Below are 16,958 nucleotides of genomic sequence, written 5' to 3'. Positions count from 1 at the left end.
CCTGTGAGAAGACAGCAGGCAGTTGAACCTGCCTACTTTTGTACATAATTTGCTGTGATTGTGTGTCCAATAAAGTGCAGCTCTCTTGTATAGTCTGATGTCACTTTCTGTTTTCTGCTTTTATTTCTTTTTACCCACACGTGAAGCACTTCTCATATGAAGCCTCTTATCGGTAAAGAAAACACAAATACAGACACAACTGGTTACAAAAATGGGTTTTACTTAAAAACTGATTAAATGGAAACGGTATCACAATTTTAAGAGAATACAAACCCCACATGGAGGTACCACAGAAATACTTGTTTGTTTGTAATATTTGAAATTAAAATTCCTAAACCGTATAATGTCAAAAATACTTCTAACTTCTATTTACAAAATAAATTCACACAAAATATTGTTAATACATGCTGCCATTTGGCTATGGATATATTTGGATATACTGTTTGTACAGCACATGATAAAGCTCATTGTTTTTGGTTGCATGTTTGAGTGTGCTTCCAGTTGCGTTTGTAGAAAAAAAAAATTCTTGAACAGAAGTGGCTTAAGTGTCCTGGCGCTGTGCTGGCCGACGACCATCTGTCCGCCTGTATGGTGTGTTCCTCAAATCTGAGGAAAAGCAAACACGGACATCCTGACGCTATGGTGGAATTTTGCCCACATTTACACATCAAGCGTCCGGCACGCACATTTACAATTTAACAATGTGCCTCCTCACAACACTGTACCTGTAATAATGTCCTCCAGAGCACCATCCTTCCCCTCGCGTACTGGTGGCTTCACCTGTCTCTTCTTCAGTTCTGCAATCAGGTCCATCTGAGGCATCTTAGGCGTCATAGGACCCTAGAAAAGACCAAAATTAAAAGCAATTTGAGGTAAATTCCACATTTTCTGCACTCTGGACTGCAGGTCATGTTAAAGACAAATCATTCAGTTTAAACAAATCCCTGAAACACACACTCACACACACACATTTATGTCTATATATATATATATATATATAAATATGTATATATATATTTTATGTCAGACCTTTTGCACTCCAGACTTGTTTGGAGATGGTGACTCCTTCACCTCCTGGCTCTCCATTTTCTTTTTCTGCTCAATATCTTGCAGTGCTGTCTACATTCAGTCATGGGGTAAAAAAGTATTAGCATGGATTGCAACAATTTTACCGGAAAAACTTGAAAAGCACCCTCACCTTATAGGCTTTTATGAAGCGCCCAAACATGGGGAAAAACATGGAAGGCTGTGTAGTTTTGGTGTTCTCTCCAAAATACTCCACAACCGAAACATAAGCCTCCTGGATAAAGAGCAGCAAATGTCTGCGTGTGAGAATATTATGTGTTTTTGACAAATGTATGAAAGACTGAAATGAATAAAAAGCCCACCTGTGCTGTCTTGCTGTCTTTGATCAAAGATTCCAGCTGTTCACTGTTTGTTTTGATGAATCCCTTCAACACAGGACTATCATCCTGAACCAAGAACTCCTTCTTGGTCAATTCCATTCCTCGCTCTAATGAGCGGATATCTTGACAAATGCCATCCAGGGACACTAGCAAAGGAATCAAAATGAGTTTAACACATTTCCTAATTAAATAACAAGATGCAATATTTCGCCAGCCTGAGTGTGTGTGTGTGTGTGTGTGTGTGTGTACCAAGAGCTGCCTTGTCCACAAAGTGAAGCTCAGTGTGAAAGTTGGCCAGGTCAGAGTATTTTTCCAGGATGATATTGGTGATAAACTGAAGAAGTGTCTGTGTGCGGTCAGTGGATTTAGTCTCCAACAGCTGAAACATAGAAACAGTGATAAAGCTGATTTAAATTTTCCTGTAAGTGCAAGAATGCCAACAAAAGCTACTTACAAGGTCCAGACTCTGCAGCTTAAAACCATAAGCTGCACCTCTTTTACTGCTGTTCATGTAGTTACCAAAAGCGAGAACAATCTGAAAGGGAACACAAGAGGTGAATAGTAAAATCTCCCATTCAGAAGCCACATCAGCGTTTCTATTTAAATTTACTTACTTCTAAAATCTTTTTCAGTTTCGTTGAAGACTTGATAGACATAGATGCAGCAATGATGGAGTTCAGTTGCTGTAGATGAAGATAAAACAACATCAGTACAGCTTGTTAAACTATCTTCCAACCGAAGTTATAACACATGTAACAAACTGACAGGCTGCAGGCGTTTGACGGTCTCTGGGAAGTTTCCCATAAAAGTGAGAGTGTTTATTCGCTGACTCAGACGAGGAATTTTCCCAAAGCATAACATAAATCGGTCTTCATCAGTCAGCTCCTCCAGTGGACGGCCTTCTTTCTCATAGTTAGCCAGAAGCTTCTTCTCGAAGTCTGATGGTATGAAGTGTTCAAGCAATTCCAGGAAGTCTATGGATAAAGACTGCTGGTCATACCTGTTCAAACAATAATCAGGGTTAGAGTATGCATAACTATGTGAAGCATTGATGGAACAAGATGCATGTCTTTATGAGGAGGATGGTTGGTCCAACACGATCACATACATCTCTATAGCAGTGCAGATAGCAGATGGGCTCATTCCACCCTTCCGTAGAGTGATTGCCAGATTCTTGGCCTTGTTGGCGTCAATCAAGGATGTCTTACTGGGGGCCTTTTGGACAGTCTTTTTCTTGATCTTGGACAGATCTGCTGGATTACCCTGGGCCCTCGTCTTGAAATATTCCTCAAAAACATCCATGTTCAACTCCTGAAGCAGACAGAACAAAAGCCAAAGAGGGAGAAGAGAAAGAAAATATTTTTTTACTTCAACAATCACATCAAAATGTCTGTTTTCACATAGGATATAGTGGGCCGTGAGAGTGAAAATTTTGAGGATGTGTGACCTCACCCCTAAGATTTGCTCATCATCTAGCTCATTGAAGACAGTGCCCGCAACCTGGTTTGGTTTTAAAGGCTGCCAATTCAACAAAGGCATCTTGTACTTGGTCTGAATGGGCTTCTTGCTCTTAATCCCTGAAGAAACACAAAAACAAAGTGAATTAGTCAAACACACAATCTCTGTGTAATGTTGCTATCAGGTCATGACCGTTATTTGTACTTCTCAGATTTATGTCAAAATTCTCACCAGACTGAGCGTCTGGTGCTCCAGGAGGTGGTGGTGGTGGTCCACCACCAGGTGGAGGAGGTGGCGGCGGGGGTCCAGCACCAGGTGGTGGGGGAGGAGGTGGGGGTCCAGCACCAGGTAGAGGAGGAGGAGGAGGAGGAGGAGGTGGACCTGCTCCAGGTGGTGGTGGGGGTGGAGGAGGAGGAGGGGGTGCAACAGCCGCACCCACTGGTTGAGGCGATGGAGGAGGAGACGTAGTCTGCCCTGATCCGCCAGGAGGTGGAGGTGGAGGAGGTGGAGAGGGGATGGTGGATGCTGAGGAGGTAGAATCAGCTGAGCCAGAAATGCCTGCCTGGGTGGTTGATGGTGGGCTTTGGATGTATTCCACCACTGTGACAGGCATAACCTGGATATCCAAACCTCCTGAGGCGTTGCGTCCTAGTTGGATCAGTCCCTTGTCCTGCAGCTCCTGAATCTTCTGCTCCAGTTCGGAAGTTGATTGATGGACAGAAGTGCTCAGACGCTCCCGGTCCTTCTCTCTCTCCCTGTCCAGCTCCCTCTCTCTTTCTCTTTGCTGCAAAGTGCTAACCTGGGAACATGACTCTCGCAGGCTTTCCTACAAGATACAAATGCAGACATCAAATTGACTTATCTGTGCAAGGAGCATAATGCACAAAACACAATCTATTTTAAGGGTTTGTGAGGCTGTACTGTACTGTCAACTGTCAACAGGCAGATATTTGGCAGGTAATGAGAAAATACTCATCTGATTAGCCTTAGCATGTTACATAAAGTATGGGGTAGCACATGACAAACTATGACAAAGTTTTGACCATATAGTGGTGGTGGATGGAAAGGTAAAAGATCACAAGTTAAAATCCATTCTTAGGCAGGTATAAATATATGCTCAAACTTTTGTGGCACATTATTCCATGATTGCTAAGATATAAACCTATATGGCAGCATGATCTTGGCTGATGTTTCATTCATACTTGACGGTCTTTGAATGTTAGATACTTTTCAGTAACTTTTGATATTCCGTCTTGACTAAAGACCAGTGTTATCATGCCCAGGTTTCTGCTGCTAACAGTGAGAAAAATGCAAGTTAATTTAGACATTTATTTAACAGGTACAGATTGATAAAATCAAACTGAACTGCCACCCTTGTGATCTAATTAAAATAAATCACTGTGATGATTGCACACCTTCCAAGGCTTGTTAATCTTATTAAACATTGTATATGTCATGAGACTGCACTTACTTTGAGCAGCTCACTCTCCTTGGTGGCCTGCATGAGCTGAGTCTCAAGTTCAGATATCCGGGAGGTGGTCTGATTCTCAATATCTTGAAGCCGGGTATTCAGCTGTAACGTAGCACACAGGTACACATATGTAACATCACTTTATCTCTTTTTGAGTTATATGTTTATTTATTTCCAGGCTGACCTGTATATTGTGCTCCTGTAGTTCGTCCACATGCTCCAGCACTCCTCCTCTGTTCTCAGCATCCTCCAGCAGAGCTCCAACATCTAATACATTGTCCAGGTAGGCCTGGATCTGGACCTGCAGCTTCTCACTCTCTGTCTGTTTCAGATTCTAATGCACAAAAAACAGGGTTAAGCCACATTGCAGGAAAAAGTTATCACTTTTAAAAGGAATTGTATAGAATAATGTGCTATTTATATGTTTGAAGTAATTATGGGTGCCCCATGCCATAGGCAGGGCACACATATTACTATTGCTCATACTTATTATTCTTCCGTTTCCGCCCGTTTTTCGGCGCGCTACTCGTCCCACAGCGAAGGTCCGACTAAAATAAAAAATACATGGCTGCGTGCGCGCCGATCGGGAGAGGTGTGCTATTACTTTTCTCTCTCATTACTCGACCGGAATAGCGGATAAATGGGAAAAAGCGGGCAAATTGTCAATGGGAAAATGAATGGAGAAGGCCTTAACGAGGCAGTTTTGGGCTCGAAGAGCCCAAAACTGCCTCCCCTTGGAGGCCTCTGAACTCAGCCATACAAGGTCACACACACATCATTCAAAGTTTGTGTGTGACAGGAAAGACTCAGCTTTAACTGGTGTAAAGGGCTTGTTAATAGCTTATACGGCTTTGACACAACGGCAGTTTACGTTTTAGGTGTCCAGAGGAGCAAATTTTGATCCTCTCCACTCTACCTCTCACTCTAAAAATCTTTAAAAAATTATTTTTCAAACAAATGCCTCTCATGTCCAAAATCTCTGCCTGATCTGGATAAATTATACATCAAAACGTAGGTATTTTAGTTGTCTTTCACCCAATGTGACTGTCATTGAGCTGGGCCTCACAGATTTCTCACAAATCCCCTCTGAGCGCAGAGAGGGAACATTAAATCCCATTATAAAACGGGCGAGGCCTGAAATCAGTCAGAAAAATCATTTTAAAACTGCCATAATAAAGGAGCCACGGGGGTTAGAAGAATAAAAATGACACCGCTGGCTTCCCCCGTCCCTTCTGGCGCTCACGGTGAAAGAATTATTCGGATACGACTTCTACTTTTCGAACAGCGACCGTTTGTTCCAGATTTCCTGCTCAAAATGAAAACCCCATGATTTTAAGGGGACAAAGTGAGGTGCAGATTTGGCAGTGGGCACGTGCAGCTGTTGCCCACAGCAACTAATTAGGAGGCCAGACTCAACGAGCCCCAAACTGTCCTATTTTAGAGGGCAGTAACTCAGCCATACGGTATCACAGAGACATCATTCAAACTTTAAAATGTTCACAACACATTCTGCTATTATGTGATTATACAGCTTTTTTCAAATATTAAGCCAATTCTGAAATATGACAGTTTAAAAAACATGAACATTTTTGCTCCTTCCTGATTTTTATGAATGAGAAGATTAGAGTGGCAGACTGATCATTTTAACTTTTTCTGATATTCAAACAAATGGCTCTAACTTTCATGCTGTTTAACTCAGACAAACAAATTATACCTTAAAATGTAGGTACACTTGTCCTCTTTCAGCTGATGCAACTACTAAATAGCTCACATTTACAGAATTTCAGCTATGAGCCTTGAAACGAGAGAAACCTTTCAATTTCTCTCACTAACTCCAATGTAAATTTGGTGGAACGCCAGAGACAGGTTCAACTGTGTTCAACCTGCTGCCGTTTAAATTTTTTTCAATCCATTGAAATAAAAACTACATTGCTGCGTTCCTCCAAGCCTTCTGCTTCTTACGGTCTTCAAATTATTTTCCTCGCTCTTCCGGTTTTCTCACAGGAGGTCATAGTATCCAAAATGTAATTTCTGCAGGTTATACAGGGAGAGAGCTGCAGCTGTTGACAAACATTGCTGTCACTGATGACATCACTCTTCCACTCCCTGCTGTATATTACACTGAAGCCATTTTAACTATTAATCACTTGATTTCTGATAAATTTCCACTAGATTCAGCTTTTTGAGCATGTTCAACTAATCCTATTCAGCTACTTTTCTTTCTTAAATCTCCAGCTCCTTTCAAAAAGACATTTCAGGCCTTTTGAAACAACATGGCGGCCCTATTGTAAAAGCTTTATGCCAGCCTGTGTTCACTCATGTTTTCCATTATTCAGAACATATTAACAGGTTCATGCCAGCCCCTGATGAGACAAATGCGCGCGATAGCGCGCACTAACTCATGTTTTTCATTAATCTGAACAGATTAATAGCTTCATGCCAGCCCCTGATGAGACAAATGCGTGCGATAGCACGCACTAACTCATAAATTTCCATTAATCTGAACAGATTAACAGCTTCATGGCAGCCCCTGACGACACAAATGCGCGCGATAGCGCGCACTAACTCATAAATTTCCATTAATCTGAACAGATTAACAGCTTCATGGCAGCCCCTGATGACACAAATGCGCGCGATAGCGCGCACTAACTCATGTTTTTCATTAATCTGAACAGATTAATAGGTTCATGCCAGCCCCTGATGAGACAAATGCGCGCGATAGCGCGCACTAACTCTTGTTTTTCATTGATCTGAACAGATTAATAGGTTCAAACCAGACCCTGATGAGACAAATGCGCGCGATAGCGCGCACTAACTCATAAATTTCCATTAATCTGAACAGATTAACAGCTTCATGGCAGCCCCTGACGACACAAATGCGCGCGATAGCGCGCACTAACTCATAAATTTCCATTAATCTGAACAGATTAACAGCTTCATGGCAGCCCCTGATGACACAAATGCGCGCGATAGCGCACACTAACTCATGTTTTTCATTAATCTGAACAGATTGATAGGTTCATGCCAGCCCCTGATGAGACAAATGCGCGTGATAGCGCGCACTAACTCTTGTTTTTCATTAATCTGAACAGATTAATAGGTTCAAACCAGACCCTGATGAGACAAATGCGCGCGATAGCGCGCACTAACTCATAAATTTCCATTAATCTGAACAGATTAACAGCTTCATGGCAGCCCCTGACGACACAAATGCACACGATAGCACGCATTCACTCATATGTTCTCCATTATTCTGAACAGATCAACCGGGCCTTATGTGTCTAAAGCAGGCAGATTTCACCAGAACAAGCCTGAATCTCATATTTAAGACTGGATTATGATCATATAATGCTTGACTGGCAACTACCAGCTTCTCTGTCTCATCTGTGTGTGTGTGTGGACGGGCAGAAGACGGGCAGCAGCTGGGCACCCATCAAAATTTCTTCAGAAATTTTCTAGTTCTGTATCTGTAATGTGGTGTTTTGCACGTACATTTTGCATGTAGCAAAACTGCCACAGTATGACAGAAAATAACAAGAAAGCGGCGTACTAAAACAAAAGGAAGTTTCAGAAGAGAGCTTTAAAGGTATATAAAAAGACTGAGGCCTGCCAGTTGAATCTGAAGAATGTAATAGCTCACTTTACTCTGTAGAAAGGAAAACACTGGTAGTGTATGCTGAACTTTTGTTTTGGCCCTGACACAGACAGCTGCACTGCACACTGACTATCTTCACCTGTGTCTTGCAGTGCCACTACGTATGATTTTATCTGCTGTTGTGCTCATACACCAGATTTTGTCACACAGCTGCTGACCAGTTTTCTTAGTTTTGTTTAGACAGGTGACATGTCACCCGTTGTTTTTGAAGCTGCATCTTTTTCCATCTACTGCTGAGGTACCTTTAGTGGGATGTTAATTGTGAGATTGAAGCATTTCTCACTGGGTACCTGCTAGCTAATACGCTAATATTACATTAGTGTGCAAAAAGGATCAAATAAAGTAGGCTATGCAGATATGTATGCAGAGCTGTAATTGTGGTGATAGAGAACCAAGACATTAGTCTTGCAGACTGGAGGAAGCAACAGTGAGTTGTGAGTCATTATGAAGCTCCCGAAATACAAGATGAACTGCCAATCCACTTTAAATTTCTTACAAGGTGCATCACTTACCTGCAAGCTGTTATGGATTGTCATCTGACACATTATTTTAGAATATTATATGTAGTAGCTTTAAATATTCTCTTACTATTAAGGAAGAGTACAAACCACTAGTAAACTTGAGTTTTTCTAATAAACTCACCTCCAGATACTTATCTAATCCAAGATGAGTGAACTCATACTGCAGATGAACACGGAAGTTCATGTTCTCCACCGAATGGACCACAATATTTATGAATTGCATGCAGGCAACCTGTAGACAAACAAAATATTCTTAGTTCTACACAGTCTTGTAGTGCTTCTGTATACAGTGGATCGGGTGATGAATTTGTGGTCTTACCATGAAGTCAATGTTGTTGTCATCATGGATGAAGTACTCCATCAGCTTCTCAAAGCGATTTCTCTCTTTGCTCACCTTAAAAAAAAAAAAAAAAACTTATTCAAATATGCATTTTAACTGATGCCCACATGGGGGCATAAATGCTAAATTAAAACATTGCTAAGTATTCCTATCAATCCACCTTAGTGAACAAATACAGAGAGTATATGCAATGTCTATGTATTATACTTGAGTTGAAACTTACAAACACATGCATGACTGTTACACATGAGCTAAAGTTGTGACCACAGTGCATACTAGGAAAGGAACTCACAAGATGTGTCATGCGAAACGGGAAGTTTGCAATTATGGGACAACTGAACAACAGAAGTCACATGAGGCCACCGCAATATGGTGAAATGATCATTTAAAGAATAACATTTTTCTTTTTAATTTTTACCTCTTTGAAGTTGTCAAAAGCAGAAAGAATGATGTCATGCCCTCCTCTGACGAGACACACGGCAGCCAGCAACTCCAACACAAGGGCTTTGGTCCTGTCACGGTGCATGAGGAGGTGGGGTTAAACATAGACACAAACAGACAACACAGATAACACACTTTGTCTCACACACAAACATACTCACCTGGGATTCCTACTGTTGAGACTAAGGGTGATCTCATTCACGCAGCGTGGATGAGTCATCACAAGGTTAAAACCAGACTGAAGCAGAGAGAAGATATAAATGGCATATCTCAAACTAGTTGATGCAATAAAAGATACAAGAAAATTGTATTCAGTTTAAGATATCAATATTTTTTTAACTTGACAAAGAAAAGAACATCAACGGTGTCTGTTTGATCTTAAACAATAGATGGAAGAAGTCAGTTTTTGTCAATCCACTGGCCTAAAAGTGACAGCACGTTTTAATGACAGCATATGAGTTAAGTGGCTTGCTCAGACTGATTGTTTATTACCTGGTAGTTCATGATGGCTCGCAGGCACATAATGCACACATGCACATCATCTCTCTGGTAAGATGAATGGGACTTCTTATGCATCTTGTTTACCAGAGTGGAGCTTATTCTGTACACATGGATAAAAAGTTTGGGGGAAGAAATGCCACTATTTGTGCAAATGGTCTGAAGTTGAGGCTGGGAAATAATACACAAGCAGCCCACACAGGTAATGACGTTACAGTGACCTCCAGCATCATTTTGGGAAACAACTGTGTCTGTCTGACAGGTGAATTGTTGCAGCAGTTGGAGGATTTCTATATATATATATATATATATATATATATATATATGTGTGTGTGTATGTATACAGTTCTATAAGAAAATGACACTACATCTGGAAGCTTCAGTGTTCTACCATCACACACCACTTCTGTTTTGTATGATACTGAAAGTTAATTTTTAATGAGAAGTCATGATGTCATAGACAGCCAGACCTCTTTCTTACCACCACCCCATCTCAATGACCTTTTATGGGTGAAGCTTCTTACCTTACAGTCAGTGCCCGTGCAGCTCTGCTCACCCCATGGGAATGACTGCTGCTGCTGCTGGGACTCTTGGTTAAATCTTCCATTGACCTTTCTGCTGACTTTTGTCTGTCTGACAGGGTGCCACCATTTTCCACACTGTCTACATCAAATCTGAAAAATGTAGAGATACACCCTTCGTGATGAATTTTTCACTGCAGGAACTCCAGCAGATTGTAATATTGTATACTCTGTTAGTACTCACGAGGTGTCACTTTGAGCATGAGACAGGTATTCCACCAGAACATCCAAACCTTTATTTTGCTCATTGAGAAACTCCTGGGCCCATCTACACAAAGAACAACAAAACATGAAAAATTACGCACGGATTCATATTTTGTTATATTATGAAATAGATTCTATGCCCTGACTGGATGTAAAATATAACTGAGCAGGGCAACACTCTTGCTCACTTCAGTCAATTCTTATGCTTTTGGTTACAGCCTTCTTTGGTGGCTAATGCTTTCAAGCTAGATATTTAGGGTTATGTGAATGCCATTGCTGAGCCAGTTTGCTAACTTTTAGTTGCTTCCTGATGTGAGTACTAATATTGTTTGTAATATTCTGATATTTAAGGAATTTTATTTGACTGAATGATCTTTCATGAAAATGGGCTCACTTAAATGCTCAGTGAATGTGGTCAGAAATCATTAAAGACAATAATTTCAGGCATCCTGTGTTGACTTTTGAGACTTTGGAGGCAGAGTCAGTGACTGGTTGGATCATATCTTACTCTACTTTCTAGTCCAGCTGTTCCAGTATGTTTATAACACAACAGTAAAAGTTGTGCTAGTATCAGCAGTTGATAAAACTTGTAGCTGTTTTCTGGCAGTAGTCTGCAGTAGTCTGTATATTAGCATAATTAAAGGCTATAGCATGTAGTGTATGTACTGGTAGTAGTGCTTGCTAAAGAATTATGCTGGTGGTTTCACTGCCTGTTTAACTGAAAGATGGTGGTACAGAATGTAAAAATAATGTAATTTTGTTTAGAACTCCATATTGTATCTTTAATTATTGTTTGTATGAAGTGTTGTAGGAATAGAATGAGATGAACACATGAAACACATCAAACAAGCTAAATAAACCTTAAAAAATACACTGAAATGAATATTCGAATAGGCCTATATAAAATAAAGACAAATTACAAACTACATAAAACTACACATTGAATAATCAATTGAACATCAGACAGAGTCTGATCCAACATAACACGCTCACCCAATGTGATTTGTGCGAAGGGATATCTCCAAGTTTTTAAGGACTTGAGTGGCATCTTGGATCCTTTTCTTTAACTAAAGAACCAGAAGGGATTATTTCAAGACTTCATTGCACATGTTTGAAAATGAGAATTGAAATGAGAATTGAAAATTTTCACTGACCCTGCGAGACACCCCTCCTTGATCTTGGTAGAAGCTCTTGATCTTGGTCAGGTAAGTGGATGGAGGGCTCTTCACTTGGAAACGCTCCTGGAGATGAAGGATTCACGGACAGTGGAATAAAGCCACAGCATTAGTTATATCAGAAACCCTAAAATTATGTTCAGACTAGAAGCACATCTACCTGTACACGACTGTGATGCTATTCTTCCACTATGTTAGTCAATGCAACACACACAAACTGCTTCTGTTTCCATGCCAACACTTCTATTGTTTGCCACCACAGAGACTGTGCTGCAAAGGTTTCACACTTCACACACGACATCTTTGGGTGTTTGCATACTTTTCATCAACTTTGTTCCAGTGAGGGCACAGCTGCAAGACTACTTTACAGAGTCATGACGTAGGTTGAGGTTTCATCATGAAACATTATGTACAGATAAAAACTCTTACCTGATCACAAACTAATTCCCATTTCTTTTCATTATCATACTGACTCAACAGCTTCAGTTTGTCTGGGGGCAAGTTCATGTAGCTCTGAAAGAGAGAAAAAAAGAGTGATGCTGTTTTTAGTGCAAATATGATTTGGGGTCAAATAAAAGTATCACTAAGTTGTCACATTAAGCTGTAAATTCTTCATCCTTCCTGCTTATGCAACGATATTCAAATGTTCAAAACCATACAGGAACTTTTGGTAAAAAGCTGTGACAACCTGCTGGAAGCAGATGACTCAGTGTTTACATAAATGTCTGTAAGGTTGCTAGTGGATACCATGCACCTAAAAAAAATTATATTTCTGACCACGGTCCTTGTGAATTTAATTAAACTATTGTTGTTAGATCTTTTTTTAGACAGTATGACTAAATAGTACATAAAGACTGCGGTATTTATTGATGTATCAGTCTTTAACATCAACCCATCCTTTTCCATACACTGTACATAACAAGGCTCAGTCCAAGAACCCCCCACCTCCATACTCTTTCAGTTAATTTGACTCAAGTATCTGAAGACTTGACATTAATGCTCACACGCAAAGTTTCTGTTTGAGTTACTAAAATCAGCCTGCAGAGGAATGTCTGACTCCAGATATGAGTGCTACTCCTCCACTGTAAGAGTTACTTAATTTTTTCTTATGTTTTGCTTTGAACTAATTTTCATACAATTAAACTAAGAATAACATTACTTGATCCAAAGTACCAAACACACTGACAAAACCAAAACTTTCAGTTGAAACTGGGTGTGGTGTTGAATTGTCGTTTCTTTTCACACATTTAAAGAAAAAAAAAAGGAGATGCAAAGCGGAAATGGCCCGTTGCTTTGACGCTGAGGAGTTGAGCTTTATCCTTGGTGGGGTAAGGGTGGAGTCCTGCTGTGGGTTTGTGGTAAAGGACCAACCAAAAGATGATTTGTTTAGTGGAAAACCATGTAGAAATGAAGATGGAAAGGGTTCACTTCTGCTTTTTTTAATACAAACATTTAATCCACTTTCTGAAACGTTTATATTGGAAGTATATTACATAAAAGGAAGTGAGGTCATGCATTCACATGACCCCTGAAAGCAGGCATGAAGCAACACGGACCATCTTTGTTCTTTATCTGAGAGAACACAATTTCTCATAAAGATATTTTGAAGTAAACAACTTCAAAGCAGCCACAAACAAGTTTGGTCACACTGTGTGAAGTAGCCATAAGGTACATTTTAAGTGTCAAAGCATACATGTCAGTATTTAGCAATGATAAATAGAATAAATTGAACTTGAAACTGAAGCACATAATAAGTAGTTGGATGGATGTTAGCCTTTCATTCTGTTTTTTTAGTTATAATAAGTGCAACTTTTCTGTTTACACAGAAAAAAATCATTTGCAAACAGCAAGCTCCCGAGATAGATGTCTAACTAATACAAATCTGTTTCAAGAAGATGCTATGTACAATGTACATTAATAACAAAATGATTCTATTTGCAAATCTTTTAAATTCTATTAATTTGAAAATAGCAAAAAAGTCAACTTAACAAACAGTGAAATTGATTAAATGTTACTGTATCTTGATCTAAAATAGGACTTGGGGTATGTTTGCCACAGTGTTACATTATTAGTTCTTTTGACAGCACATTGTTCTTGTTACAGTGGTTTTAAAAATGGTTTTCTTGCCTGATATAGAATTTCAGCAGTTTAAATGTTTGAGGCATCCAAATATTTACATTTTTTGTTACATAATCTGTCAAATATTTTCAGGATATAGCAAGTCTGAACTGAACTGTCAAGACGCTGCAGTTTAACACCTGGACTCTGACTCTGGACTTTGGCATTGTCTTGCTAAAATTAGCAATAGCTTCCTGTAGAAGATAATGTCAGGATGGCAGCAAATGTTGCTTCAGAACCCATACATCTATTGTACAGCATTACTTTGGCCACTATACATACTGTAGCTATCCAAGTTATCCGTGCTGTGTGTACTAATGGACCTCTATACCATCATGGGTGCTGATAATTGACTGGATGGTATTTTAATCCAGTGGATGTGACAGCTTTATATTTTTTAATAATTTTTAGCTTTGTTTTGTTAGACCACTTGGACAATTGTCCACTTCTGAATTGAATTTCCCCCACTGGGGGATGAATAAAGTATTTTTCTATTTCTATTTCTATTTCTTCTATTCTATCCTTCTTCTCAGGGCATCTCACTGCCAAAAGAGAAGTCGGCAGCACCTTCTCTTGGTGCAGCATCTTCCCAGGCCCCATTTTTTCTAGTAATGTTATTGGCCTGTGAAGAATTAAGTTTAAATGTTGTTAGATGGGGCTGCTTGGTGGTGTGGTGGTTAGAACTGTGACCTCAAAGCAAGAAGGTTCCTGGGTCAAAAAGGTAGTCTAGCTTCCTCTCACCATCTGAAAATATCCATGTCAGATTAATTAGTGAGTGTAAACTGACCGTAGGAGTGAGCGTGCATGTTTTTTCTTTTGTCTCTGTGCTAGCCCTGTAATGGACGGCCCATTTGCCCAGGAGATACCCTGCCTCTCACGCAGTGGTAGCTTAGACAGGCATCAGCCCTGCTACGACCCTGATTTGGATAAAGCAGATATAGAAAATGGATGGATAGTTGTGAGATCTTAAACTAGGAGTTTTTAAAGCATCAAACCCCTTTTTCAAAGGTCTTTGGTGGCATTAAATTTAGAATTAACCTATGTTATTAAGTTTTGACATAATGTCTTTGTACTATTGAAAGATGAATATAGAATATAATTGATTTGTTTTCTGTTTATGTGTTTCTGTAGGAATTTCTAAAATTCTTATTCTTATTCTGAGTTTACTGACTAAAATGTCCCAGAATGACATCACTGCTTTTAATCTTGTTTTCTTAAGCTTCAATTTTTGACCACTTTGTGCACAGTTGCATGAATTAGGCCAGCTCAAGAAATCAAAAGCCAGTCTTTAACCTAAGGGATATCCATCCATCTTCTGTACCCGCTTATTCTGTCGGTCGGGTCACGTAGGGCTGGAGCCTCTCCCAGCGGTCATCGGGTGAGAGGCAGGTCCATCACAGGGAAACACAGAGACAAATGAGACAAACAACCACACACATGCTCACACTCACTCCTAAGGACAATTTTAGAGACACTAATCATTCTAACATGCATGTTTTTGGACAGTGGGATGAAGCTGGAGTACCTGGAGAGAACCCAAGCACAGGGAGAACATGCAAACTGCAAATAGAATGCTGATAGTTGAACCTGGAACCCTCTTGTTGTTGGGTGATGGTGCTAACCACCACACCACCGTGCAGTCCCCTAAGAGATAACCTAAATTAATAAATGAGATTTTTTTGTTTTTTGTTAAAAAAAGATAATCTTAAATTAAAAGCAGCCCTGAATTGCTGGACACTATATTACAACATCTTTATGACAAATATATAAAATACAATTAATATAAGTATCAATCACCACGTTTCATGGTTTTTGAATTGTTGTTGGACTGTTGAGAGAATGGTGAAACACTTGCTTTCCGGTCCTACGCTCTTTCATATATAAAATTGCTCAACTTCCCTTTGGGGCCAACAACTCATGTGCGCACTGATTACCTTGTTCCCCGCCTAATATTTTCAAATCAAACAGAAGGAATGAAAGTCATCGAAGACCTTTTGTGCATTTGCAACAAGGCAAAATGACAGGTTGTAGCTCATTACTTTTAGAAATCTTGACAAATTACTTTATTCCTAAAGGCTGCGAGATTACAATGTTGAAGGCTGACGTCATACACAGTCTTACTCGAGTAAAATGTGTTTTCGGTAACAAAAAAGTGACTCAATACTTGTCACTGTTACCAACTTTATAATTATATGCTGTGTTTTATTTCTGTGCCTCTAAATCTCCTACACAATCATCAATCTCTCTGGTATTTATGACGAAATATATAGCCTCATTGTTTTTACATGCAGTAAAGGTGTTTACCTTAGCCACTTACCAGCACCACATTGAAGCGCTCCTCCAGCTCCTCTTCAGGGGGCATGGGAAGTTTTGGGGGAGCCGACTGCTTCTTCTGCAAAGTCAGTGGGGTGTCGTTCATCGTTGAAGCTGCCCCAACTGAGTTCCTGGCCTCTCGGCCCTCAGCTGATTCTTGCTCCAAGCCCCCTGCAGCCGCATTCCCCATCACTAATCTCCAAAGGTAATCCAGCGAGAAAGCTTTACACAAACCCCTTTTCCAAAGAAATTAGTGTATTCCAAAGCACTGTGACAAAAGGTGATCGCTCCAAATGATAAAAGAAGGCCTAAATCAAACCAAGTCCTGGGCCTTCAAGGTGAGGAACATCGAGTCTCGAGTTCACCAAATCTCCCTCTGTGCTATGGACAGGGTGGGTGATAAGAAAAAAAGGGCTGCCCTCATGTTTACCCTGTCATTAACTTCTCTGACTACAAGTACCTTTAAGAATAGGGTAAAACCTTGTTAGGACCTGTCAGGACTTAAAAAAAAGACTTACTAATATCACACTAACTATTCTCTACACAAGTTGACACCTTCTGTGGTGACTGCAGCACAGAGGCCTGTGTTTGAGAGGAAGGAGAGGGGTGGGTGACACACTCTGTAACACAGACAGAAACCACAGAAGCACAAAAGCAGAAGAGTAACTTCCTGTGTACGAGTGCAACATAATCTGGGGTGGAGAACAGGGGTGGAAGATAAACATGCTTTAAACAGTTAAGTTTACCATGAACGCAGAAGGTGGGTGATGAGAAACG

General features: G+C 40.1%; 1 protein-coding gene across 1 annotated transcript; it reads right to left on the bottom strand.

Annotated features, from left to right (window-relative positions):
* Positions 1–200: 200 nt before the first annotated feature.
* Positions 201–16,782, bottom strand: fmnl1a (formin-like 1a). Its single transcript, XM_072368780.1, has 25 exons — positions 16,186–16,782; positions 12,180–12,263; positions 11,730–11,816; positions 11,569–11,642; positions 10,556–10,639; positions 10,315–10,464; positions 9,785–9,893; positions 9,454–9,530; positions 9,270–9,363; positions 8,831–8,905; positions 8,633–8,743; positions 4,520–4,669; positions 4,336–4,437; positions 3,096–3,690; positions 2,859–2,983; positions 2,515–2,717; positions 2,172–2,406; positions 2,021–2,089; positions 1,861–1,941; positions 1,656–1,785; positions 1,389–1,552; positions 1,199–1,300; positions 1,030–1,119; positions 726–840; positions 201–606 (listed from the first exon to the last, which is right to left on the bottom strand). The coding sequence occupies exons 1-25, from the start codon at positions 16,369–16,371 to the stop codon at positions 542–544; spliced, it is 3,357 nt and encodes a 1,118-aa protein (XP_072224881.1). The 5' UTR covers positions 16,372–16,782; the 3' UTR covers positions 201–541.
* Positions 16,783–16,958: the final 176 nt, after the last annotated feature.

This window comes from Leuresthes tenuis, unplaced genomic scaffold (assembly GCF_036924035.1).
Source record: "Leuresthes tenuis unplaced genomic scaffold, fLeuTen1.0.hap1 SCAF_17, whole genome shotgun sequence".
NCBI lineage: Eukaryota > Metazoa > Chordata > Actinopteri > Atheriniformes > Atherinopsidae > Leuresthes > Leuresthes tenuis.
This window is presented reverse-complemented; position numbering and strand designations above follow the sequence as displayed.